The sequence below is a fragment of the Porites lutea genome, chromosome 1 (assembly GCF_958299795.1).
Source record: "Porites lutea chromosome 1, jaPorLute2.1, whole genome shotgun sequence".
Classification (NCBI taxonomy): Eukaryota; Metazoa; Cnidaria; class Anthozoa; order Scleractinia; family Poritidae; genus Porites; species Porites lutea.
In genome coordinates, this window is record NC_133201.1 from 29,944,625 (window position 1) to 29,972,498 (window position 27,874).

At 39.0% G+C, this 27,874-nt stretch overlaps 1 protein-coding gene across 1 annotated transcript; it reads right to left on the minus strand.

The window, feature by feature from the left end:
* Window positions 1-4,502: 4,502 nt before the first annotated feature.
* Window positions 4,503-27,870, minus strand: LOC140947916 (uncharacterized). The gene is made up of 22 exons (XM_073397145.1): window positions 27,674-27,870; window positions 24,790-25,513; window positions 23,918-24,069; window positions 23,556-23,687; window positions 23,306-23,419; window positions 22,378-22,415; window positions 21,958-22,150; window positions 21,330-21,422; window positions 20,518-20,643; window positions 18,386-18,517; window positions 17,483-17,596; window positions 16,816-16,885; window positions 15,528-15,661; window positions 14,833-14,985; window positions 13,331-13,552; window positions 12,239-12,355; window positions 11,137-11,294; window positions 8,447-8,591; window positions 7,228-7,400; window positions 6,535-6,699; window positions 5,525-5,687; window positions 4,503-4,810 (listed from the first exon to the last, which is right to left on the minus strand). The coding sequence occupies exons 1-22, from the start codon at window positions 27,698-27,700 to the stop codon at window positions 4,568-4,570; spliced, it is 3,588 nt and encodes a 1,195-aa protein (XP_073253246.1). The 5' UTR covers window positions 27,701-27,870; the 3' UTR covers window positions 4,503-4,567.
* Between the last annotated feature and the right edge of the window lie 4 nt (window positions 27,871-27,874).

The window sequence follows — 27,874 nt, forward strand, 5'->3', positions numbered from 1 at the left end:
TCAATGAGAAGGACAAGAGTAAGACTTACTAGGTCCCCCTGAGTACTCCAGCCCCGATTGCGCGGGGAAACGAGGGCGAAATATAAGCCAACCTCAAGGAGAAAATGTTGATATTAATTTATTGGTTTTATATCAGTGAATTGTCCAGGGCCTGAGTTCATAGGGTAAAATTTTCTTAAGTCTGCTACAGCGCCGTTTTTTGTGTCGTCACGCAAAGCTCCTCCAAAAAGGGAGGAGCGTTGCGTGACTAGCAGACAAGTCTCAAAGTCCTCGAACGGCTGGATGCCCGACGGTTGCCTCTCTTTCCTCGCTCCTCCACTTTAATCGTGATTTTCACGATTATCTAACTCGTTCTCGTTTCAACTTGCATAAAATGTCTCTCAGGTATCAATTTTCTATTAGTTCTCAAGCCCCGATTATTTGGAACGATATCCCCTTGACTATCCGTAACAGCCTTTAATACTAGCACTTACTTTGACAAGAAACCAAAACTTTACTTTTTAAGATTTTTAAGCCTGAATTGAATTAGGGCAAGATTCTCATAGTTTATTGTTAGTTTATTTGTCACTAGTTTTGTCTCTGTTATAGGGCTGCATGCATGTAAACTTACTTAATTTCAGTCAGTTTTGTATCTTGTTTTAGTTTTGTTATTTGGCCTACAGTCTTCATTTCTATATAAAATAATTTCTGTCTTTCTGACCACAGGCCGTGTAAGCCCCCGGCTTTGGCTTTTAGTTAAAGTCACTGACGGGAGTTTAGGTTTTTCTTTGTTTTTCAGTTTTTCTTTAATTCAGAAATATTTTGTTTCCCTAGTGAGTAAGTTTGTAAAGTCTGTAAAAAAAAAGACAAAACAAATAGACAAAGACAAAGACAAACGTCAAGCGAGAACGCAGAGCGAGCGAAGGCAGTGAATCTGCGTAAAAAACTACTACAAAAATACCAAAAGCCACCCAAGTTACTTGCGTGGCAAAGTTCTACGGAGTTGTTATAACCCAACTAACTGCCAACTGAAAAGATTCCATGCGCGCGGGTAGGAATCTGCCAACTGACGTAAACAAAGGTTGCTCGGTTACGACAAAATAACGGCTTTTCACTTTGTTTTGTGCAAAGCAAAGTTCTTTAGTGCGTCTCAGATGGCTTTCACGTTCATGGACAAAAAAGAAAATGACGGCTTACCCCGAAATAGCTGGAAATAGGTCGGAAGGTAAATCCATTCATATATATTCTTCTAACATAAGGCTTTTTTTTTTCCGAGGCTGCATACACCAAGGAAAAGGAGCACGTCCGTTCTATCTAATCAGGTTACAGGAGCATTATTCTACACACCTAAAACATTGCTGCAGAAGCATTGTTTCCTTCTAATGAGTTTTAACTATTAAAACAGGCGAAAGAAAAATTTTGTAGACTGAAGCAATAGCGACAATAGCCCGCGAAAGATCTCTTGGTGACATCTTGGCCTGAGGCTAGTCAAGGGAGGCCAGGGACGTGGAAGGGATAAGGGCCGAAAGAGAGCGAGAGAGAGCTTTCACGCAAGCGGGAAGCAAAAACGAAAACGTTTTAGACTTGACACAACGAAAAGGAAGCAAGGCTGATTTTACAGCGAGGAATATAACTGCCCATTCGAGGGGCACTACGTTTCCTCTTCAGGGTGCCTTGATATTTATTTGTCTTGATTGCCGCGCGACTTCTTCCATCCAGGAAGCAAAATTTTTCTCCTCAGCGGTTTAACCGGTGCGGTTGAACTTGAAAACACGCAAGTCACTCAAATTCTGTCTTGGTGAGCAATAACGTTTTCTGGTGAAAAAGGCCCGTACATTCTGATGGAACAGAGGTGCTGCATCGGTGAGGCTCTCGTTGGGGGAAGGGAGGGGAGGGGTTGGTTGGGTCTAGCCTAGCACGCGTCATAGAGGGAAGGGGATTAGGAGAAAGAAAAAAGAAAGGGGGGTTATGACAATGTAACATATCGACCCAGGGGGAAGTTTTGTGTCCGGCGGTTTTAGTGAAAAGAAAGGTTTGTGGGGGTTGCTCAGTCTCGCGGGCTCACAAACCTCCCTCAGGTCGATCTTATTTTTTATTTGCCTTTTTTTTTCCTTTTCCCGCTTTTCTCCATCTCTCCTTCCCTATTTGCGCCTGCCACGCAGGCTAGGTGGGTCTGGGTTACGTATATCCCTAATATGAATGTCATAATCCTTGACTCGCCATGTGCCTGTCGGCATTTTACTGTCGTATTTGCGCTTTTCTTCCTCACTGTCCCCGTTACAATCCATTTTTGTGTCGTTTGTCGCTATTTCACCCGGCTTTACATGTCGCTTTTTTAAAGACTGTCACTTGTAGGAAATTCCATCCTAATGTGCCCTTACTGGTGAGAGAATGAAACAAAGAACATGAATTGACGATATTTTATCGCCTGTATTAAATACGTAGCCCAGCCTTTATCCACTAGTGACAAGTCTGGAAAAGTAGCTTAACTTGCAGTTTGTCATTAAATTTATCCATTTATTTCTCCAAGTGCGCAATATTACAGACGCAAAAGTTATGAAATCTTTGTTTTATTTGGCGATAATACCAAAGTAAAAAAGATACATTCACTAATAAATAGATACAACCTTTCATTAGAAATATATATTAATAATGTTACGTTTGGTCTTACATGTACAAACTTCTCGCCACTCTTGTTAAATAAAGTTAAAAAACGCTTTGCCGCGTCTTGTTAAAACCCTCATAAGCTTACACCACTTTGGGTATTTTTTTACTCTTCAAAAGAAACTAAAGATAATGACGGTTGTTCAAGACACACAACTAGATTTTATTGGAAACAGAAATAGATTCCACTGGATTTCTTCAATTCTATTCGCGGGAGACTTGAAAAAAATATCGATCATGTCTTGTAGGGGGTTAAAGGGTGAAGTATTTCCCGATTGACTTCAGGTAACTCCAGTGGACTCTCGTTCAGTTTATGACTGGAATCTAGAGCAGTATATTAAGCGTTTTCAAAGAAAATACTTCGACTAGGTTTCTGTTAAATTAAAACGAAACCATAACAGAGCGGTAAATATAATAAATTGGCAGAAACGTTCAGGCAAAGCATTACATTTTTGATTGTCCATTCCAAAAGAACCTCCGAGACATTTCAATAAAAGTCAAGCGATAAAAGGGCTCGAGCGATGAATTTAAACTGGAAAAGTCCGTTCGATTGCTAAGTGATGATGAAATTCACTATAAAAACACCGTCCTAAATACCAAAAAAGATTACAAAAACGTACTAAACAGCTCCCAGGTTTGGCGCTCAAAAGATTTTTTTAACTTCAAAAAACTGCGCAAAAAGCGAGTAAAGGTTTACAAGTCACTTTAAGAAGTATTTTTTTTCTACCAGTTTAAGCAATTTATTCAGCAATTTATCATGCTTTCCGTTCAACAAACTTGCCTTACACCAACCGCAAACAAGAAAGCATCTCTAAAGTCATCAACAGTGCCAAATTTCTCTGCAGGCCGAAAACGATATGTTCGAGCGAGTAAGCAACAAAAGGGAGCAAATATACACACAAATGGATTCCTGCCTTAAAAATTCACACAACAGAAACTGATTCCAATGTAATTCTGAGAAGTAGACTGTTCATTTAAGTTTATGCTTTGAATTCACCTAAAAATAGCTTTAGTCTATACATAATATATTAAATTGGCCTTGAACGAGTAAGCAAGAAAAGAGAGCAAATACACACACAAATGGATTCCTGCCTTAAAAATCCACACACCAGAAACCGGTTCGAATGTCATTCTAAAAAGCAGATTGTTCAAATAAGTTTATTTTTTTAATTCACCTAAAAATAGCTCTAGACTGTACATCATATATTAAATTGGTCTTCTGAAAGTATAAATGGCGTATTGATTTCTCTGATAGTTTTTAGGTCAAGTAAAATATTATACAAGGAATGATTTGTAACTGTTTTCATTGTCGCTAAGAACAGCTATGTCATTTGTTAGAAACGTTGTCGACGGTCATCATGTACTCTGGGTAGTTGACAAAACTACCATTTCATTTGTAGAAGGTACGCGCGCTGCGATTGGTCAATTTGCGGGCCGTTTTCTATTGTACGGCCCGCTAAGTTTTATAGTTTTCTGCAGTTAAATAAGAATTCATCGATAAATACTACAGTGAAACCTGTATTAAGAGAACTCACATTAATAGTCTCCATTATTACGTGTTTTTTGTGTGTTCACGAAGAAGCGTTACGTGAAGAGAACGTGACTACGAGAACGTGATGTTCTCAATAATAAGGTGTACGCAAATGTCATTGTACCAAGACTTCTAGCAAAATGTCGTAGTGAAGTTTAGAAGTTTTATCACTTTGCGACCGGGAGAGGGCGTACCTCCTTCAAAAAACATAACCGTAACATTTCTGAAACTTTCCGGAGTGTTTATTTTTTCAGAACAAGCGAAAAAAAAAACTGATAGTTAAATCTCGTCCTCGTCTCTGACTCTGATTTCATGTTAAGTGGGCGTTCTCTCAATGCTGGTTTCACTGTATTACTGTAATTGTACTGTACTTTAGTGATAAGGACCATGCAATTAGTGTACCGTACTGCTCATTAGCCCAGGCCGATATGTTCCATTTAGTGAACCATTCAGTGCATTACTGGCCAGAGTCCTTTCAGGGGACCTGTATTCTGGAGAATACAGATCAGGAGAGGGTGATGAGAAGGACCTCTCTAGCGAATCCATTTGATTCAATCGCGCAAGAGCGTTCTTTAGAACTTGAGAGTCGATGGGTCCTGATGCTTTAGGGCTCGTGTAGGGGCTTGACAGGAGAGCCTAGAATAAAATACAGTAACTGGTTTGGGTAAATTGTACCCTAGGGTTATATTCAGGTGTACGGTTGAAACTCTCTACAACGGCCACCGTGAGGACAGAAGAAAGTGGCCGTTGTAGAGAGTTTTTAAACAAGAGTCAATGTATGGATTTTTTGTCCGCCGGGACAAATAAAAGTGGCCGTTATAGAGGGGTGGCCGTTGTACTGATACAGGTGGCCGCCAGCAGTGGTTCGACAGTAGTAAAATTATCAAAAATATTGTTAGCTTGATGTAAGATTTTTGTATCCACTCCAAATGAGTTTTAAGAGTTTACAATCGCAAATAGGGATTTAGACTTTCAAAAAAGTCCTTCGTCGGATTTCATATGGGCAAAAAAGTCCTTCGTCGGCCGCTTTGCGGCCAAAAAAGGCTCGCTCCGCTCGCCAAGAGGTCGACTTGTAGCAAGTCTAATAGGGATTATACCATCATCATCGACATGCTAATGTTTATGATTTAAATTAAGATTTTGTAAATTCCAGACCTAATAAGAGCGCACTTCTTTAAAATTTGGCTATATTAATATACTGTACTGACACATTGAAATTCAGTGGCGTTTCGACAACCTGTGCGGTAGTCATCTTCACCGTCAAAATGAGTTGCTTATACTGAGGTGATGGTATCAACCGTTGGTTATTCACCTGATTGGCCCATAACATATTTCGGAAGTTATACTGACCTTAGCTTTCTCAAGCTCTCTTGTAATGGTAGCCTTTTCTTGTACAAGCAAGTTAACTTTGTCGTGAAGTTCTGTGTTCTCTTTCTCCATTGCATTTAGGGCAGCCTCTCTCTGACGTAAACTTCTCAGATGTTCCCGGATGACCTCTTCGCTGTCTGTTAATCTGAATACATTAAACGATTAACCAATCATTAACCAGACGAGTTTTTATGGTGGGGATCTAAAGTACCCGCTCGATACTCCAATCTGTTTATTGAAAGAACCTAACACATGAACGTCCGAAGTCTTAGGGCCTGTTTAGATGGAGGTGGGGGACCCCAGGTAGGTGAGGTAACCCGCTTAGGTGGGGTAACCCACCTGTCCATATAATCTCTCACTTTAATCTGATCACGTTAACATGATAACTGGGGTGTCCAGCCACATGATACCTCACCTGCCCGGGGTCACCCACCTCCATGTAAACAGGCCCTTAGTAGGGACCTCGGGATCCGACAACGGCGACGCCAATGAAAACATCGCTGCTGAAATATAGCCTTTTCATCCTTTGAAACTTTTTCGCCATTCTTGCAAGTCAACCAGCTCCTTAAGAAGGGAAATTAGGTTGGAGCTGAAGAGAGGGAACCACGTCGGAGTTCACACAAAGAAAATAAAATTGATCGCTTTGCCGTTCCTTCCTCAAGTAAAAATAAAATCGGCCATTTCGCGTCGTAGTCGTGCAGGGAGGGCAAAACACTTGACAAAAAAGCGTGATGCACGTGCAGAACTGTTGTTTTGCTTATTAACTCTACTCCCGTTGACATTGTGGTTCGGTCGTAAGGTCCCTATTTCAAGCCAAGTACAGGCTGTTTAAAAGTAGGATAGAGCTATCCAGTTGATAAATATAATAAGGATAATCAGTTGAGTTAATTTCAATGACGGACGAATAGCGTTATCCACCTTTAGACCGAACAGGACCGAATTAGCGTGTACACTAGCTGAAACTGCTTAGTCCTTTGAGCAACTCAACTCACTTGGCAAGCAGTTCTCGTTTTTCTCCCATGAGTTGTTTTTGTGCGGCTTGAGTTGTACCCTTGTATTCCTCTTCTTTGTTCACTCTCTCTTGTGTCAGTTCCAGGCTGCTCTGAAGGGACAGTACTGTCGACTCCAGGTTTCTCTTTTCACGTGCAAATCTGTCTCTGAAATTGATAAACGAACAGATAAGAACTGATTAAAGACATTGTCATATCCCTCTACAAAAACGATTTCCTAGGTGTTGTATTTTCAGTTGCGTTTTTCTTCTATAATGAACTAAAATGACGCTCAATAATGTACTAAAAGGTTACTTTGAATAGCCACATCATAGGATTTTGCCCTCAGACTCAAAAGTTAATTCTTATTTTCCACAAAGCTGTGCCGCAACAGCTTTTAAGTGGCAGCATCATAATAGGATTATGATTTCTTGTTTTGAGTCGTACGTTGTTCAGTTTTCATTTGTTTCAGAAACAGTCAAGGCTGTGTGCAGCCAGGCAATAGAAAGAAGGGTTGCGGCACGCTCATAAGCTGAAAAGAGAAAGCTAACATTGGAAAGGTCAGAAAAATTTCCGAGTTCCAGATTAGATTCGAAATTACGACCTTTCGAATCCCAAATCGGACGATTTAACCACTGAGCTACTAGAGGTTCTATTGGGAGCAGGGTCGAAATTCCGATTTATAATTACACTTACTTGAGAGTTCTGATGGTAACGTGAGCCTTGGTTTTCCTTTCATCATTTTTTCTCTGTAGTTGATCAATTCTCTCCGCGGCATTAACTAGTTCTCCTTGTAGGTACTCTACCTCCTGTTGCAGCTCATTGACTCTCTCTGTCAGAGACTTTGCATCGTCCTCCTTTCGTTTATGCTGTTACAAAAGAAAGGCAGTGCACTATTTATGACCCTGTTACCATCACAATGTTAAAATGCACTGAATTGCTTGAACTGTATACCGGGGGTACAATAACGGCTTTCTTTCGGAAAGTTGAAATGATATGTTTTTACTTGACTGTGACGTACACTCGTGCAGTGGAACCTCCATGTGCGACCACTAAGTCTTTTTATTTTGGGTGGTCGTTTACGGGAGGTTCGTATGTTACCCTATATTACCCTAGAAGTAAGAATTCTTTTTCATTTGCCCCACTGTATGACAATAGAAAGGAAATCTTCACTTTGATTTTAAGGCCCCACATTATTTAATTCCCTAAAATTGACAAAAAAAATGGCCAAAGCGAAGAGTGCATTAGTCTGCTACACAGCCGTTTGTAGTGTCGTCACGCAACGAGGAGCGTGGCTGTGTAGCAGACTAAGAGTGCATGGGAATCGTTGGATACGAAATTAACTGGTTACAGCCAGTTCTATACTCCGCACCTCATTGACTATTTACCTCCTCGTATCCAAGACGGGCTCATGGAAGAATTGTTGACTGAATATCCCCTTTGTCCGTGGTGTAAATAAATAGTGTACGCAAACACGAATATGTGTACTTTCGAAAAGAGCTAGAGACTACTCCCTTGAGTAAATTTGTCCACTGTACTGAAAAGGCTCAAAGGCCCATTGCCAACCTTGATGCAACGCGGTCGTTTGTTTTTGTTTTGAAATCGCGCTTGTGTGAATGGGGCGCTCTGATTGGTCAACATTGTTGCCAAGCGTTGCTTTTCGTTATCAAATGGTTGAACCCTTCGCCTGCAAAGTCATTAAAGGCAATTCACCATTCTCGCACAGACCATAATGCACCTTGTTTAACCCCCCCCCCCCGCCCCCCAAAAAAGAAACAAAAAAAAATTTGCATAACCATTGTTTCCAATTTCTCCTGAGTATAACGGTCGTCCCATGAGAAATCGAAGACAATAAAGTGCATTATAGAAAATAGTGAATAATGAGAAATAGCTATAAGTTGAGGTTTAGTGTCACCTTATCTCCAGTGTTTTTTAGCTTGAGTTTCAAGGCTTCTATCTTAGCTTCTTGTTCCTTAACTGTGTACTGTAGCTGGCCATCTCGCTCACGAAGCAGTCCCACCTGCCTCTCCAGTTCTTGCACTGTTTGATGTTGAATACCCCTGCGAACAACCACACGGATTAAGAGTTAACAGAGTTAAAGAGAATTTAAGCTTCACGCTTACGTCAAACGGCAAACGCGAATTTGTACCACGTGACCAAGTTTCCCTTTAACTTGTCGCTTACTGTCCATTGTTTCTTCGCATAAATTAGTAGTTTCAAGCAATTTTTAATCTATAATAATTGTTTTGAACCAACTTTATCTGCTCGTTTTCTATTTTGAGAAATTTTCACCTTGAATTTGACGTTATTTGTATTCGTGAAGCTTTTATGAAGGCTAACTCTCTTTAGAGAAAAGGCCAATATAGCCTGCGGAACAGAAGTTTCTTTTTTGCGTTTATCAAGCGTGCTAAGCCAAGCGAGAGGCGTGCGTAGAAGGCGAGACGCATGACGGGGGAAGGTCCCCGTCGCGCGTGTCTCACGCTCCACGCCCGCTCCGCGCTTGCCTTCGCTCATTTGATAAACGGGAAAGAGTTACGCCTATATTCTGCAGGGTGAGGCAAATGAAAAACGATGCTCAACGGAAACGATTGCAACAAAGACGCAAAAATCACGATGAACTCATTTAGAGCTAAGCGTCCTTTTGCGCGCTTCAAATTAGTTACATCCTGTCCTGCCGTGTGCGGCCTGAAAAGTGCTAAACAATGAGCTTAACAATATTCAGCGACATTGCTTGATTTGCCTTCGCTTCATTCAAAAGCGCAAAGAGCCATTCTATCTTATTAAAATATTTTTTCTTCTAAATTTTATGTTGACAAAAAAAGGGAGTCTTTCATCAGTTTATCGTTTAGATTATCTTTTAGATTTTCATTTATGAACCGGCAAAATTCAACCTCTGCTGCGATTTCATTTTTCACATAGTTAAAAGGGCAAAACCATTTCGTTAAAAGTAAAAAACTTTAGAAACAAGTTATAAGAAATGGAAAATCAGTATCATGCGTCAGTTTATTAAGTATTAAAAATTAAAACTTAGTTATATTTACCTCAGTATCTCCTCGATTTCAATAACATCACAAGCAAGTCTGATAAGATTTAGGTACATTAGTTAGTAACAAAATTGTTTGCAGTCCTGGCTCTTTTCAAGTATTAGTTGGTTTATCATTGATGAGTTGATGTTTTAATATTAGATTATTAACACGGTTTAATTGTTATTTTATGATTAAGACATCAGAGGTTGCAACAAAAATTTAGTTTACCAATTGAAAGGTAGTTTATCAGAGCGATTTAACATGTTCAATGTCATTTAAGTTTATTCAAGAAGCATAAAAAAAAAACGGTGCTGAAAGATTTATAAATAGTTTTTATAACCGAGAAAATTAAGTCCTTAACGTCTTTATGTATTTATCTTCCTTTTCAGGTTTAACGTCATTTCCATTAATTCAAGCTTATAACCAATTGAAAGGTAGTTTATCAGAGAGATTTAACATGTTCAATTTCATTTAAGTTTATTCAAGAAGCATTAAAAAAATAGGTGCTGAAAGATTTATAAATAGTTTTTATAACGGAGAAAATTAAGTCCTTAACGTCTTTATTTATTTATCTTCCTTTTCAGGTTTAACGTCATTTCCATTAATTCAAGCTGCTTATAACGTAAATAAGAATATATTTTTCACGAAAAATATAAGTTTAGGTTTTTTTATTGGTTATAAAGATGGGATGATAAACGAACATACAAAGAAGACACACAAATCCCACAAAATGACAAAATTAATATCTGCATGCAGTGAATAAACGCACAGTATATTGTAAACACATCTGTTGTCATTATTGTAAAAAAAAAGCAAGAATAAGCTTGAAGAAAAAAAAACCACTCACTGTATCATCTTATAACAAGTAACTGTTGATTAGTTTCAGAAAAATATTTCTAAGCGACCAGTAATAACCTTTAGAGTGTAATCAATGCTAAAAGTTAGCTAGTCCCTGTTCGGCGTTTTCCCAGCCCTTCTCAGTCAATCCACTTCGGTGACGTATCCGCGGCACTTCTTCGCTCGGACCACGTGACCCGAAACGCATTGACCGCGAAATAATGAGGTCCGGGGACTAGGCAATGCTAAAAGGAGGTTAACTGAGCGTAGTGGCCACTATAACTAGTCTCAATGTAGGAAAGAAACTTTGCTTAGCGAAAGTGAAACTGAAAACTAAATGCAAAGCCTCTAGCCCTCAGTTTACTGGTAAGAGTTTCTGCTAAACAAGAAGAATAAGAATCTAAACATGACTTTAGGGGCTTGAAAGATCGGTAGTCCCAGAAGAACGATTTATGTTGACTATAACTCAATAACGAAAAAACGTGGAGCTAAAGGACCAACCACCTAATCTGGGGATCACCTTGGCCTAAAAGATCCAGGATGGATCATAATACGTTTCTGGGAAACTGCCCACCTACCCCTCCCCTAAGCCAACACTAACTAGCGAAAAATGTTGGCTTAGGGACCCCTTATAGGTAGTCAACTTAGGCAAGTCTCTAAGTCAAAAAACCTATCATGAGGTCAAAAAGAACTTCGGAGTGACATACTGGTGAAATCAGCTTTGTAAATCAACTAAACTCACTTGTTGACTTCCTCCTCTTGTAGGTGAACTCTCAGAGTGTCATTTTCTTCACATGTCAGCTTCATTTCAGCCAGCTGTTCATTAGCATTTTTTAGTTCCATTTGTGTGAGCTCCAGTTGTTCGCTTACTCCTTCAAACTCCTTTCTTAATCCTGCCAACTAATTCAACAAAGAAAACCTTTAAATGTAAAATGAACTTAATTTTGAATGTTGAGAAGTGGAGAGAAACTCTACAAATCCTTTTGAACTGCAAGTTTTATAAAGGAAAGTGAGAAGAACCAGTATTAAACACACAACCTCTAGGATAGATATTTCAGCGCTCTAATCGACTAAACCCCCAGGCTAATTGAGAGCTTCCACACTTTTTCACACTTAAGACGTTTTGTGGGGACCGTTGGTCTCCAACATTTTTGAAGGGTAAATGTTGGAGTATAAACGATTTTCCAGGTGAGGTGGAAGAAAATCGAAATTTCCCGTTTCTTACTTCAGTGTTCAAGAATATAAGGATAGCAGGGAGAGAACTGCGACTATCAAAGGCATTTCAGAAATCTGAATTCTTACTCTGACCAATGTTTAGCCCCCTTTTTATATCTAGTTTGTATTTTATGCCTTTATGGCCTTTGGTGTTTCAAAAAAACTGCCCACCGTCCTGTCCTCCCCAGCACAACACAAACACTAACGGCTCAGTAAAAGAGGGGGGAAACGTTGGGTTAGGGGAGGGGTAAGAGGGCTGTTTAAGAGAATCTTACCGTCTGTCCACAGCCTAGTCCTCCCCTAGCCCAACGCTAACACTAACGGCTCAGTAAAAGAGGGGGAAATGTTCGGTTAGGGGAGGCGTAAGAGGGCTGTTTAAGAGAATCTTACCCTCTGTCCACCGCCCTGTCCTCCCCTAACCCAACACTAACACTAACGATTAAGTAGAAGAGGGGCAAAATGTTGGGTTAGGGGAGAGGTAACAGGAATGTTTAAGAGAATCTTACCCTCTTTCCACCGCCCTGTCCTCTCCTAACCTAACGCTAACACTAACGGCTCAGTAAAAGAGGGGGGAAATGTTGGGTTAGAGGGAGGGGTATGAAGGTATTAAGCATTTCAGACATGCATACCTTGGCTTCAGCCTCCTCGGCCTGTTGTTGGGCGGTATCCTTAGCAACCATAACCGCTGTATGTTCTGCTTGTCTTCTGTGCAGTGTACTCTCTGTTTGACGCAGCTGTTGGATTTTCTACCGCAGACAATCAAGGATGGAGAGATTTAGAGTCCCGTTTAGGCAAACGGCAAATCCAAGTTAAGAATATCTCAAAATAGAAAATATCCACATAAAAACACTCTAACATAGTTCTTATGGATAAAAATTACGTGAAACTACTTAATTTCTGCGTTTTTATTTTATTTATTTTTAACTTGGTCACGTGGTACAAATTGCCGTAAACGAGACTCCAAATCTCTCTTATACCCTTTTAGCTTCAACACCAAGTAGATTTATGCTTTCAAAACGCAGATCACTCATGAATGTTTTCTGCTATACAGCTATCTGGCAATTAACGTCGATGGAAAGCCGAGGCGAAGAGACCATAGCAATACTGGTTTTTAAGGCTTGAGGCCTTAAAATCCGACAACTTTATTCGAAATGGCCGCCAGAAAGGCTTCATTGACGGCTAAGTTGATAAAAAAATATCGCATTTCACTCTAATTCCCAACTACAACTGAATGCCGAGGAGTTAGCCAGGAAACCGCCAGGAAAGAACGACTCAATCACCTTTAGCTGTAGAAAAAGTCCCTCCCAAGCGTTTGCTCGCAAGCTAGATCACATGAACCCAATCCGTTGCCATACACATTCTCCGAAACAACATTGCAAGGGCGGATTCAGGGGTGGGCCCAGAAGGCCCCGGCCCCCCCTTTTGTCCAGGAATTTTTTTCTTAAACATTTCAGCATTACATGTTCAATAGGAAATCCAGGCATTTGCTAAATTTCAGCGTCCAGAATGCACCAGATTGCATCTCAGAAAACTTCAATCTCAAAAATTTTTCCGGAGGTGCATGTGCCCGAATCTCCCTTGAAAAGTGCGCCGTTCGCAGTCCTGATGGGCGCTATCGCGCCCATATTGCCACTGTATACTACATCTCTAGGCTCCCTGTAACACAAAATCCTCCGTCAACCCCTTCCCTGAGCCAAAGCTGCACAATAAGATTTATGTACCTTATCCAGTTCGATTTCCAAATGTCTCTTTGTCGTCTCGAGCATGGATGCTTTCTCAGACAAATCCTTAATTTGTTCCCAGGCTCTACTCAGCTCAGACTCAAGCTGCGCTGTCCTGTTCTCCAGGCTCCCTCGCATTTTGCTCTCAAACTCAAGAGCTGTTGAGGCTTTGGTTCCAGTGTGACTGGCATTGGTGAGCTCTGCGCGTAGGGCAATTAATTCCTGCAAAAGGACAGCATGCAAGTTATTCAGAAAAAATGTTGTGCAAAGGGGCTATGCATGTTAAGTACAATTTTTCTGTGGAAAGGCTCTTTCCCTCTTAAAATACAGAAATATTTTTACTCGGCCTTCAATATAGCCTCCTATGCAGTACGCTGAGGTTCATTTCCAGAGTTCCTACTCTTTTAAGTTCTTGAATTCCATGACTTGCGATGACCTTTTCAAGTCTTCCATGACCTTAGGTTTAGCTGTTACTTTCGAGAATTTTCAAAATCGTCCGTGTTCTAAGGTATTTTACAGACACCAACTCTGGTGTCCTAACGCGTCCTATTCGCGCTGTCTAATTACTCCTCTTTATCTTACATTGTCCTTGCTTTGTTATCTGCAGTAATTAATCTACCAAACAAAACTTTCATTTTCCATGACTTTCAAAGATGGACAATTAAACTTCATAACTTTTCAGGCCTGGAAATTGAATTTTTTAAATCCCATGACTTTCCAGGTTTTCCATGACCTGTACGAACCCTGAATCAGCTGGTCAGACAAACCGGTGAGGGAAAACGCAAGCTTCTTTTGAATGTGTAAGAATGGCCTACATCTTAATACAGGTTAACGGGATAGAAAATAGGGTTAAAGTCATTCCGTTAGCTTTTGTTCTTTTTTTCTGTCAGCTGCTGTAAGGTTACCATAGTTAGCATGCTTTGTGTGTCGATGGTACTCTTTCTCCCCTCGCCCTCCTGGTAGGCTGTTCTACTAACGAAACTAAACTCTAGTTAAGTCCGTCTGCAAAACAGCGCCGAAATCCTTGTTCTGGGTCCCCACCTGTGTACCAAGATTTAACATGATTGGTCTGTTAAAAATACCATTGTCGATTTGCCAATCAGGTTGAAGGGAAATACAAAACGCACTTCCTGTTTTTTGTTGAGTCCATTGGGTGCCCAGAACAAGGATCTCGGCGCTACTTCGCAGACGTTACTAACCGAGGTTAAATAGGCCATGTGCACAATGGCGTCATTTTACTACTACGACCAGAATCCTTTTCGTTTTTTCTTTCACATTTAAATTTTGTAATCCCAGCGAGGTTTGAATAACAAAAGCCTTAATTTGCACAAGAAAGCAAAAACGCTGAAGGATTCTGGTCGTAGTGGTAAAATGATGTCATTGCAAATGGCCTTTTGCGTCTGCGATGCAGGCTACCACTCTCGTTGTATGAAGGGGTGTGTTTCCGATGTGAAGCTTGCTAAATGCAAGTTGGCAGAACATTAAAACAAGGAGAACATTACCTCATCTCTTTCTCTTAGAAGGGAGCTTAAATCTTTGCTTTCTCTCATAGCCTGTTCCATCTGACTCGCCAGGGAGTGGCGCTCAGCAGACGATTTCTCTCTTTCTCTTTCTATCTCATTACGCATGTCAACAATCAGCCTTTCATATTTAGCCTAGAATGGAATAAATTAGCTCTTTGTTGTCACCGTTCCGTTTAGAGTATCCAAACAAACAAGCAGTAATTAAGCGCGGAGTAAAGTTGAGTGACACTTGAGGTATATGGCATTTATTCACTGGACGCTGCCGCGCAAACTTGACATAAGCGCAAACGAAGCTAGGCATATCCAAGTTAATGAATTGTAGATCATCCTTTAACGCTACGGTAAAACGCCAAGGGCGACAAAAACCTGACAGTTACCTTGCAAGTTGCTGCAAAAGGAGTTGAAGAACGTATTGTATTAAATCAGGTTGTTGCAGTTTTCGGTATACTGATTTCTGATTGGATAAAATTACGCAGGATTCACGCCATAAACGGGGATTACGTCACATGCTAGAACAAAGTTTGCCTTAGGCCGGGAAAACGCGCAACATCATCGGTTCTAGATTGGGACCCATGATTTTTCACAAAATGAGTCCCAGGACACACCATAACTATTTGTAACAAAATCACTGAAGTTGGTGAATGCAAGACGACAAGACCACATTGAACACTCACCTGACTATCAACTGAAGCATTATGCTGTCTCATAAGCTGTGCAGACATGACTTTAACTTCTTCCTTTAGCTGATCCACTTCCTGCTTAGCAGAGCTACTACTCTCTTGAGTAAATTCATATCTTGTACTCAGCTCTGTTCACAATAAAAACATAGGAAACAGTACAAGGTTAGTGTCCAGGGGTACTTACCATTTACATGGGAAAACCGGACATTCCGGTTGGAAAATCAAATGGTTTGCGCCGTCCCGCAATGAAAGCTTCAGAAAATGAGGGTTGCGTTTTGAGGTGGCGAAATTTTCTTCTCTTTTTGGTTTGTTCAGCTGGTTTGGATATACTTTGTAACGGGTCGTTCGCCCACCACGTCTAGACTGCAAAACAGTCCGTATTCTTGCGTATTCAAGTACGAGCGAGCAGTCAAACAAAAGGTCTGGAACGAGGCTGAAAACAGAGAGCAAGAGACGATTTTTTTCTCTCGCCTCACAGACCCTACGGGCGTGTGAGGCTCGCGCGCTTCGCGCGCGTAAGACTCTTACGCCACGTTTCACCGATTTCTTTACTGATTTTGAGAAAAAAACGACTGTTTTGCAGTCTCACCACGTCCAATTTTTTGTTTTATGTTTATGCACGAGATTTCCACCTGGTTGGTTTGTGTAAATGGTAGACGCCCCTATGTTCATGAAGTGACTGCTGTTTTAAAGAAATTAAACAAGCACTCCACCCTGGCTCTTTGATATACTGGACAGCTTCTTAGAATAATAAGCCCTCCACGTCAGATGACGTCAGAAAACAAGGAGAAAATTGTCTCACTCTACTTGAAGACTTAACAGCTGGGCCCAGTACTCGGATCACGAACATTCGGAAGCTCATCGTTATTTTCTAACTAAGAGCTTTTAACATCCCGAGACTCTCAGGAAAGAAATTGATAAGAAAACCAGACTTTGTGTCCTATCCTTTTCCAGGCTCCAAGATAGTAGTGAAAACTGATGTAAAAAACTTGCCGGGGGCTGAGGAAAGAGGAGGCGCTCTCTCCCGCCGACCACCACCTCCTTTCCTATCTTGCGCGCATCATATTTTCACAATGTCCCTACTATCTGAGAGCCTAAACTTAGGCTATTAACTTTAGTGTCGATGCTACAGTACCATCATAATATGAAGATCACAATGAGGTTCGTTTTGTACTCATTACGCCAAGAAAAGCGCTTTCAAGTGGTTTATCATAGGTATGTGGGCACTCTCCCATAGGCACAATTCAAACGTTACTCACTAACTCTGTTGGATTTTACCAACCTAAACTCCTGCTTTGCTCTCTTTGTAGTTGGTCTTCAAGTTCAGCACACTTCTCATCTAACTTCCCTAGCTAGGAAGAACAAATACATATGACAAGTTACTAAGGAACCATAAGTTTAACCTGAGATCAGGCCCAATGTTAGCGGTTCTCATACATTCTCTCTAATGGCCACCGCTTACCCACGGAATGTTATTTACAAAGCGAAAGGAAAATTGAACCTGATCTCAGGTTACCATAAGTTACACCCAGGACTCCCTTTCATGGCCTATTACAGGATGTGCCACTGGACAGGGTATGGTTTTTGGCCTCCCTGTCCTTAACAGGGTATATATTTTGTGCGAGCCCGTCAACAGAATATTGCCTGCACGATTCAGATTTGATTTACTCCAAGTATACAAAAGCAATAACTATAACTTGAATTGGCTCTATTGCAATTGCCAATAAATGGCTTTAAAACGAGACTGTGTGCATTTTGTCCTTTGCCCTGAACAGGGTAATAAAATTGAGGCAGTTGACCTAAACAAGATACGTATTTTAGACATTTTTTGTCCTTAAGAGGGTTAGGGTTCCAAACCCTCAGTGGCTGACCTTTACCCAAATATTGGTTCCCCCGGTAACTTTCAATTCACATTGACACCCTCTTAAAGTTCATGAACAATTATTTACCTTGGTGTTAAGATCACTGATCTGTCTTTCTTGAGTTGATACAATGGCATGAAGCGAGGTTTTTTCATTCTCTACGGACTGAAGCTGCAGGGTAAGTTCTTCACTCTTTTTTGACTAAAATACAACAACAACAATTAAAAAATCAATGAAACAAAATAAAATGATTGAAGAATAAAACGAAAAAGGTGCATGTAAGCCTGTTGTTGTTTTTCTTCATAGAAGAAAGTGAACTCTCTGTAATGTTGGAAAATAAGGTGTTCTTGTTACACTCAGTCTAACATATTATGGCAGAACGATGTAAAAGGAGAACCAAAAAGGACATGGACACCAGAACAGGTACCAGGTGCACACTGTTGACTTCCTGTAGTCGAACCTCCACATGTGACCACCTCCTGTTAGTGACCACTGGCCATAAGTGACCACCTTTCCAAAACACCTAAAATGTTCTCAGTCAAAGCCTTTCACTGGAACCTCTCGAAAGCGATCACCAAGCCTTTGCATTCTGGGTGTTCGCTCACGGGAGATTAAAATTAATTTTTTCTGATTTGGTTGGGCCATTTTAAAGGACAACCTTGCGACTTGATTGGTCCCTGTGAAAAATCATTAAAGCTGTTTACTTTTAAAAAGACTGTTCTTGACTGAGAACTTATGAGAGGCTGGCATAATTACCTGTGGTACTCACCTGAGAAATTACCACCTACCCATCCCACCCTTGCCAGGAAATTGTGATCATAACAACCCTTCTCTTTTTCTTTGTGGTTTGTTGATATATGAAGCAAGCTCTCTGGCCAGAGAAAGTCAACACATGCACTGATCAGATGGCATCATTACCTGTGGGACTACCCCTGAGAAATTACCACCTACCCATCCCACCCTTGCCAAGAAAGTGTGATCATAACAAACCTTGTCTTTCTCTTTATTAATATATGAAGCAAGCTCCCTGGCCAGATTCTCCTTTTCTTTCTCTAAAGTAGCTGTCTGCTCCATTGTCTCCTTCTCTCTGCTCATACTTGCCGCCAGTGATGCTTCAAGATCCTATCACACATGATTGACACAAACAACTATCATGTTAAAAATTATTTGCAAAAACCTTTTTACAGAATCATTGCTCAGTTCACACTCAAATGTAACAACATACATGCTCATCCATTCTACAAACTGTTAATTGCACGAGTATGTGGATATAAACTGCTACAGGCCGGTATTAATTTGTCCATAGCATTATATTAGGTAGCTCCAACGCTTGAGCTCAAGTATGATCTCTACAAAGTGGCTTTCTCCAGAGATTAACACTGAAGCTTAGCTACTGAACAACACATGACTAAGAAGCATCAGCAAGACCTGAATTAAATGGGATCAGATGAACTCATTGATCCGGTTTTGTCAATGGCTCTTGATTATCCGCAACCACATGGAAGCTCTTAGGAATGCCGTGGCATTGTCTAGTGAAGTTTATTTACATGCAAAAAGTTGGCTTAAATTTTAAGTTTTCTATAAATTGTAGCTGTTAAAGAAAAAATATGCTAAAATACACTAGGTCATTTTATGATAGTCAGCTCTGTTTTAATGAAGTTTATGAGCTTTCTTTACTTGAGGAAAAGGACATTTTATGAGCTTGAATAAATAACTCAGTCTATAACACTTGTGGTCAGCTTACAGTCATTTGTGGCTAAAGAGGTTTGATGGGTGAATGCCTTTTTAACTATGACAAGTTTATATACCACACTTTTTGATCGACAAAGGACAAGAAGTCAAATAAGCATAAAAGTCAAACAACTGCAGCAATTATACTGTATATAGTTAAATGGATTCCCTACAACAGTGCTCAACATCCAATATAAACAGATCTTGATTTAATAAATTCCTGTTTCACTAAGCTGATACCAAAATCCTTAAGTAAATTAGAGAGCAAGTACCTGAGTTTTTTTCTTAGATGTTTCTTCAACTTTTGCATCTTCTAGCTTGTAACATTGTGATATAAAATGGCTCCACACAATCTCCCCAAATTATGCTTAAGCTCAGCAGGGGGTATCAGTGATAATGAGGTGAAAAACTCTTTAAGAATTTTTTGTTTTGTTGACAAAGTAATGGCTTTAATGGACTGTTGTCATTTTGTGATCCACTTTGCCTCAAACAAGGGTAAACAAAGCTTATTGAAATAGGAATCGAGCTAAGCTTTAGAATTCAGTGCAGTCATTTCATTATCAACAAAAGGCCCACTACAAAATCCTGTAATTTTGCTAATTCAAGTATCTAAATGTCAGTTAATGTTAAGCCATTGCAAATTAACTAAATAGCAAAATCTATAGTTAACCTTATACTGGCTTTACAAAACAAACTCTAGGTTATTTGCATAAATCTCAATCACTTTTAGTGTTATTCATGATGATCAAAGCCGTTAAAACAAAATTAATAGCTTAAGAACCAATATCAAGAATTTATTTAAAATATATTTGCATTTTTGAGACTGATAACATGCTTTTTTGGTCACAACATTTACAACTGTGGGTCAATGCATGGCAATAAAATTTTGTTAATTAATTTTATACCACAAAGAGTTCAAAGAACCCTACAAACTACAGGCTATAAGATAAAATAGTTTTGTATGTTACAATCAGATCACCCAAATTAATTTGCACACAGTAAGTGATCAGCTTCAAAAGAGATGATAAAATTAATATTACTTTTGATAGATGGCATCATGTTAGTTTCAGTGATTAATATGTTTAGCATACATGGAAATTCTTTTTTTACTTCATATTAAATTACATATCTAGATATCTGAGACTTTTTAACAAAAGATTTCATACCAAAATAAACCAAGAGAAATGAAAGCAGCAATGAAAACTGAGGCAAATTATACTACATACACTGTACACTGTATTTTAATTTCATGGGTTTAATGTGTCATTAACACACACAAGGCTAACAAAATAAATACATAAAAGTAATGCTCATGTTAGTTCTGAAAATTGGCTGAAATTCAGTACAAATGAGTTTTCTAAAGGTTGTTGAACATTAAGTTGTAAATTAACCTTTCTCAAGTCGACAATCTGTTCCCGTAGCAGTTCTTTCTCTTCCTCTGCACTCTTGCTGCGGCCAAACTGAGCATTCAACTTTTCCTGATAATTTGTCTCATTAGCTTGGTGATCAGACATAGCCTATAAACAGTTTGTAAAATGATAGGAATCAAGTTTCGTAACTTTTCAAAGTACAAAATTGACAAGAGGGACATGGACACGGTCTGTGCAATTGATTTTGCATAATCCCATTCAAATATTTCAAATAATATTGATCAGACTTGACAATATCACAAGCTAAGGTAGATGAATGGAATTAAACGGGACAATTATTGATTCTTCATTCTCTCCTGCTCCTTTCAACATTCAGTATGAATTAGCAGTCTTAAATCTAATAACAGGAGGAAATCTTTTAACTTAGCTTTGCTTTACAGTTTTTTTTAGATGATAGAGAAGTGTTGCCTCAAATTTCAGTTTTAAAAAAGCATTTCTGTTGCCAAAAATGAGTTGAGTGCAAATATTGTATACAAACTTGTTCTCAATATCCACAAGTAGTTTTTTCAGGCCATTTTGGCATACATCACCTAATAAAGGTATTGCATTTCAACAAAAATCAGTTAAGTACTACACGTACAAAAAAGGCTATAGCTTTCAATAAATAATCACAGAGCTCAAGGATACAGGAATAATCAAGTGAACAATTACTGATATTAGTTAAGGCCAATACTCTGCTGTCCATACAAAACTACATTACACACCCCGCCAGGGGAGGGGGATGGGGGAGGCAATGCACTGTTATTTGAAGGGGTTTTCTACCTATATCTCACCTTATTAAGTTTGAGTTTTGTTTCTGACAGCTCTTCTCTTAATTTTGTTGCTTCATCTGTGGCCCTTGCAAACTTTGCCTTCAGTGTATTAAGCTGGTAAAGAGCAACACAATATTAACATAAGTTGGATCAAGTATAGCAACTTTCAACTTCCTGTCATTGCAGCCAAAGGGGTTGCTGGACTTAAAAGTACAAAGTGTTCTATCAGTTTTAGTTTATGAACTCCAAAACATGAAGATAAGGAAGCAAAAAAAGATGAATATCCAGTTTTTTACTATTATTTTCGTAAAATTATCATATAAGAAAAAGTCAGTACAGATCTGGGAAAAATTAATCCAAAACTTAAAATATAATTACTTGGAAACCTGCATACCATTAGCATAAACTTATAAGGTTTTAACCCAAAATCTCTCTTGCATAAACAATTGTGTTTCTTTGTTTGTTTGCTTCTTATGCTTATCATTGTATACCTCACGCTCTGCCTAGAAGTACAATGTACCCCCCTATGTTCAACAAATTATTTGCTTTGTCCAGTTAATATGGTGATCTGGACAGACGATGTTCTTTTTAAAAAAATATTGCGTGCCTGTTTTAAATTTTTCAGTTAGAATTTAGAATGACTGCTAACCTCATCTTTCGAAGACTTGTCCTTTAATTCCATATCCTCTTCTTTCTCTGCGAGTGTTCTCTCTGCCTCTCCTAGCTGTAACGTTAAATTCTCAATCTGCTTAATGTGCCGTTCAACTGTATCATCTGCTGTTTTGAGACGTTCTTGGAGACTGTTTTTTTCATCAGTTAGCTGTTGTATCCTTATTTCCTGTCTAGTAGATTTACAATATTCTCAGAGATACATGCAATTGACTACTTAAACAGTACTTAAATGTGCATAGATAATCAAAATCTCTGATCACTAACCACAAAAAATTCACTAAAAAAAACAACTACTAAGTTATTAATTGTTGTTTTTCAACAATTATTGTTGTTAGTAACTTGTTATAATGAATTATTGTAGAAGTACATAACGCAAATTAATTTATCTGTAACTTACTTCTGAGTTGATGATTTGGCTTCACTCAAAACACTGTTCTGTGTGTATGAGATTAAAACAGGTTTAGTGCAATATTAGACCAAAAACTGCATTAGCTTTGCCCGTTTATCAAAGATCCGTTCAAGGGGGGCCAACACGGAAGAAAATGTAAAGTGATCTCAACCTGGTAAACATGCATGGCAGATACATGTATGACCTTCATTAATAATAATTTCTGAGTCATGGGAAAGATACCGTAAAATTCCAAAAATAAGCCCCTGGTCTTATATTTTTCAAAGGCCCTTTTTGAGAGGCTTATTTTTGGAGGGGCTAATATTCGGAGGGGCTTATCTACGGAGGGAAATTTGCATCTAAAAACCAATTGGGCTAGCCTTATTATAGTTGGAATTAAATTTACCATTTTTGCTTTGTTTTACTTTGTATTTGAGGGTAATTTTCCAAGTACAAGCCCCCCAGGGGCTTATATTTGGAGGGGCTTTCACATGGAGGGGCTTATATTCAGGATTTTACGGTATGTCATTATCATTTGAGACAAACAAAGTGATAAATAACAATGTTTATATAGCCTGTGCCACAGACGAAACTAAACCCTGGCTTAAAGTCAGTCTGCAAAAGAGCCCCAAAATTCTTGTTCTAGGACTCCACCTGGGTACCAGAATTTGAGTACGCGCCATGATTGGCCTGTTAAAAAAGCCACTGTCGATTTGCCAATCAGGATGCAAGGAAATTCGAAATGCACTTCCAGTAATTCATTGAGTCCGCTGGGGGCCCACAAGTTAATAGTTTTGGTGCTGCTTTGCAGATATTACTAACCGGGGTTAAATTACGTCTGTGACGCAGGCCATGTTTATAGTACACAAGAAAAAATTAACCCTTCCAAAAAACCCAAATGTTTATAGTCAAGAGGAATATGGAAATTACAAAGCACCTTTTCAGAAGTAAGTTGAGCTTCTCTATCCCTTATTGTAGTAAGATCCTTCTGTGCTATTTGAAGCCGGCTTTCAATGGTCTTCCTCTCTTCTTCTTGGGTTTTCAGTGTAACCTAATGATGATGCATGTGCAGAGCAAAACACACAAAACAACATTTTTGCAAATGGGCAACAATTAATTATTATTGGGAGATGCATTATTGTAATGCACAATATTATCAGCTACTGTGAGCATATGCAGCAACTAACCTCTGTCTCTTGAAGCTTTTGCTTTGTTCCTGATAGTTCAGTTTTGAACTTCCTGATGGATGCTTCTTGGCTGATTTTACTCTTATTTAACTCTTCTTTTTCTTTCTCAATTTCTTCCTCTAGTGACTGCACCTGTACATCAAGGGACAACAGACGTTAACACTGTAAACATACATGTACACTCTATGCAAACTGGTATTTTGACACGCAGACTGAATTTTAGCCTGCACTGGGGAAAAAAACGAGGACAAACTTCCTTGTGTCTTGTGAATTGTCCAAATGTAATTTCAATGCATGATCCATTAAAAAGACTCTTTAGTACAGGAATGAAAAATAATGACAATGTTGCAAAAAGAACTTACAGTGGTCTGTAAAGATGTTTTTTCCAATTCAATAGATCTCATTTTGCTCTTTAACTCCTCCACTTCAGCCATAACCTTGTCAGCTTTACTTCCATGGACAGCAGATTTTTCTTTCTCTTGTTCTCTCTCTTCTAGCAACTTAAGTTTTTCTCCTGTGGAGAGGGTAAAAGGTGAGTCATGCATTTTTTTTTTACATTACTGTGCTTTTCACAAATACGCAAACTTTAAAATTTAAAAGTACCCTTCCCAATTGCGTTTCTCACTGCCCTCAATCATATTTACATTCACAAGCAACGAACCTTGAAACATGGAAACACACAAAACAGATAGAAATCCACCAATCACAGATCACAAAGTTACCATGACCTTTTGAATATTGTCACTTGGCCTTTGAACTTCAGAGTTCGCATGTTTTTGAAAAGTGCAGTAAATTAAAGAAGTGGAAAGTAATATTATTTTGCTCTGCACTCAATAAATGATCCCACATACATGTAAGTACAGTGTTCATTCCAGAGCTCCACTCAAAGGGAACTCAGGGATATTAAAGGGTGGGGGTTTCATGAGCTGAAGTACTGGCATGTAAAATCATAAGGACTTTTCACCAAAATATTTTAAACAGATGCACTTTATTGGTGCATCATTTATAATTATTAATTTGTTTAACACTGTACATTGTCAAGGAGACTTCTTGCTTAAGGTATGGGGGAAGGGGTACCACTTTTAAATTAAGGTACACAGAAAGGGAACATTCTCCATCAAAAGTAGTACAGCAACAGGTAAGGGGTTAGACCTTGGAGCTACAACCGGAAGCCTCCCCTAGCTTCTATTTAACTTTGTTGAGTAGCCCTTACAAAATATAAATAAAAACATACCTTGGTGTCTGTTAATAAGTTCTGTCATATCTGCATTATGTTGTTTCTGTGCTTTCTCCAGCTCTGATCTCAGACCATCATTTTCCTCTGTAACCTTCTTCATTTCCTGTTCATGAATCTTCCGCTCCTCCTGTTTAACTTGCTTCATCATTTCACGCATCCTGTTCATCTCATCTTCCATGTCTTTCCTCTCCTCTTCCATAATTTTCATCATCCGCTGGTTGGACTGTTCAGTATCTGAATTCTTTTTGAGATTTTCATTGTCAATTTCTAGTCTACGTACTTTTTCCGAGAGAGATGTTCTTTCTTTAATCAAATAATTCACTTGTTCCTTTACAGGGTTGGTATCTCTTCCAATTTGTGTCAAACCAGACTCTATGAGCATGTCACAGATGTCTTCTGAAATATAAGCTCCAGCTTCTTTCTCCACCTTCATTTGTTCAAGCTCTGCTTTCAGCTGTTCATTTTCAGCCTCCAAGTCTTGTGTTAAAGCCTCTCTCTCATCTGAAAGCTGCCGGATGTGTGCAACATAGTTTTCCACTTCAATCATTTCCTCACCATGTTGCTTGCGGAGCTGTTCAACACTCTCAAGAGAGGACTTGAGACTGGCTTCGGATCTCGTAAACTGCCTCCAAAAGTAACGAAGTTTGTGTTCAACTGGGATGTTAGTTCTATAACCATCTTTTTGAAGCCTGTCATCAATGTCTTCAAGTTCCCCTGCATCCTAAAAATGGGAAAAAATTGAACATGTCATAGTAGGTTAGTTTAGTTTGGTCAAGTGCTTACTAGGACAACATGGATTCTCTCGCCCAAGTCACTTTAGTCTGGCATTACCATTCTGAGTTCTCTGACAGTGGTGAACCCAGTGTCCTGAAGCAGAGTGTGTATGTCTGTGCTCCTAGGTCTACTCATAACATACATGTAACATGTCATACTCTAATGTTACACTACCCCTTCTTCATTCTTATTCTAACATGGCCTCACATATTATTTTCAAATAATACAATTTTGAAAGGACTGTTTTCATGATTTTCAAGACCTTTTTCAAGGGTTTCAAAAGAACCAGTTACCACGGGTCAACCACAACCCATAGAGGACCTCTTACCACTTATTAAAACTTTTGTTTCTAAGGGAAAGTTCATTTAATATGACAAGGGGGGGGGATGAAGATATTGAGGGGGGGCTCCGAAAATTTTTAGACACCCGAAGGGGGGGCTCTGAAAAAATTGTTGCGCTAGGAGGGGGGGCTCCGAAAATTTGTATACTTCAAAACCAACACATGACATCATCATACAGATTGGATGGTTTTCAACTCAACAATTTAATGACCTGTGCAACTCAGCTATATCAAGTGGTTTACAGATATAACAAATGTAGTCTCAGTAATTATTACACTCTAGTTCATCCCAAAAATGCTTTAGAAAATTTCAAAAATTAGAAATGCTCAAACTTTTTATAATAAAACCACACTGATTCAACAAGATTTCAAAATCTGCTAACAGGAACTATAAAAACGATGACTCTGTAACAAGAAATGTTAAGAAATGAAGGAGGAGGGGGGGGGCTCTGAAATTTTTTCGACTACCAAGGAGGGGGCTCCTAAAAAATTGAACCGCTAGCGAGGGGGGCTGCTAAAATTTCAAGCTTTGAGTTTCAATATCTTCATCCCCCCCCCCCCCCCCCTTGTCATATTAAATGAACTTTCCCTAAGATTGATAATGGTCTCTTTCCAGGTCATAGCTGTCTATCCCACCATTGGCAACTGCTTACACTGGGAAAAGAAATTAATTCCTCTGCTTTTTGCACAACCAAATGATATTTAATAAGACCTTTTAGCCCCTCTCTAACTTGCTGGATTAGTTTTTGGTAGTACAAAAGTTCAACTCAACAGCAACGGAAGTGTAAATAAACAATTTAGTGCCCTTGACCAGTTGGGATTCCTACTTGTTCAGTTTATTTCAACTATTCCTTTCTGTTCTCATTTGTGAGGTACAGTGTACAATGTAAACTTCTGGATTACCAATTCTCTCTTTAATTTTCTTTCGGAAAGGCAAGTTGGTAAATGTATATATATATTTCTGACTATTCTGAAATTCAAAACCAATCACAAAATGTTTGGGGGAAGCCATGTCCTTGTTCGTAGTTGTCTTTTTTACCATCACCACTTTACTGCTGACTGTTTAGTGGGAACGATTTACGTATATTTATTATTCTGTCTATTCTTGAAAGTTGCAGTCGCTATATTTGAATAATCTCTTTATTCTCCTGATGTGACAATCAGATTATGAGAAAATTAAGACACAAGCCTACAGTGGAAAACACATCTGGAGAAGAATATTACAGCTGAACAGTTAGATCCTTTTCATGAGGCGAGTTGACAGGAAATGAGAATTTTTATGAGAAATGTAGCATTTGATGAAAAAAGAACTACGGAGCTGAAAATATAAAGTTATGTATTTTAATTCACTAGTTGAATTGACGTTTATTAATCTGTTTGTTTGTTTTCGACATTCAGTTGCAACACTACACTCGCACAATCAAGCGATAATATCAATATCCACCACTTTATTTGAAGGTAAAACATCTGAATATTGGCGACCCGGCGAGAAATGTAACCGCATCATACTCGCGATACGTCACTTTTTATGAGCTTCCTTCATCACTCCACGACAGCCAGAAGGCTTCCAAAGCGTCGCGGCGTTTTAAATTATTCAGTATTTAATAAACTACTAAGTGGCTGCAAAGAACCTGTACAACTGTCGATAATTCAAGGTATTAACAGTTTACCTTTAAAAATGATGAGTTACTATGTCTTACACAGCATGAACAAAAATAACAAACGAGAAAGGAATGTGAAGCTTATAAGAGCAGTTCATTAGCTTACCGACTCCAATATTATGAGGCTTGACATATTAGCCGCGGGATGCTATCGATTGTTATCCTACATTGCCACTTCAAACTCAGATAGCCAGTCTCGAGATCTATCCATTAAAGGGACGCTATATCACTGGATTCTACTCTATAGTGAACATAAAACTTTGTAACAAATGTCAACAAATGCACAACTGAGTGCACATTCAACATC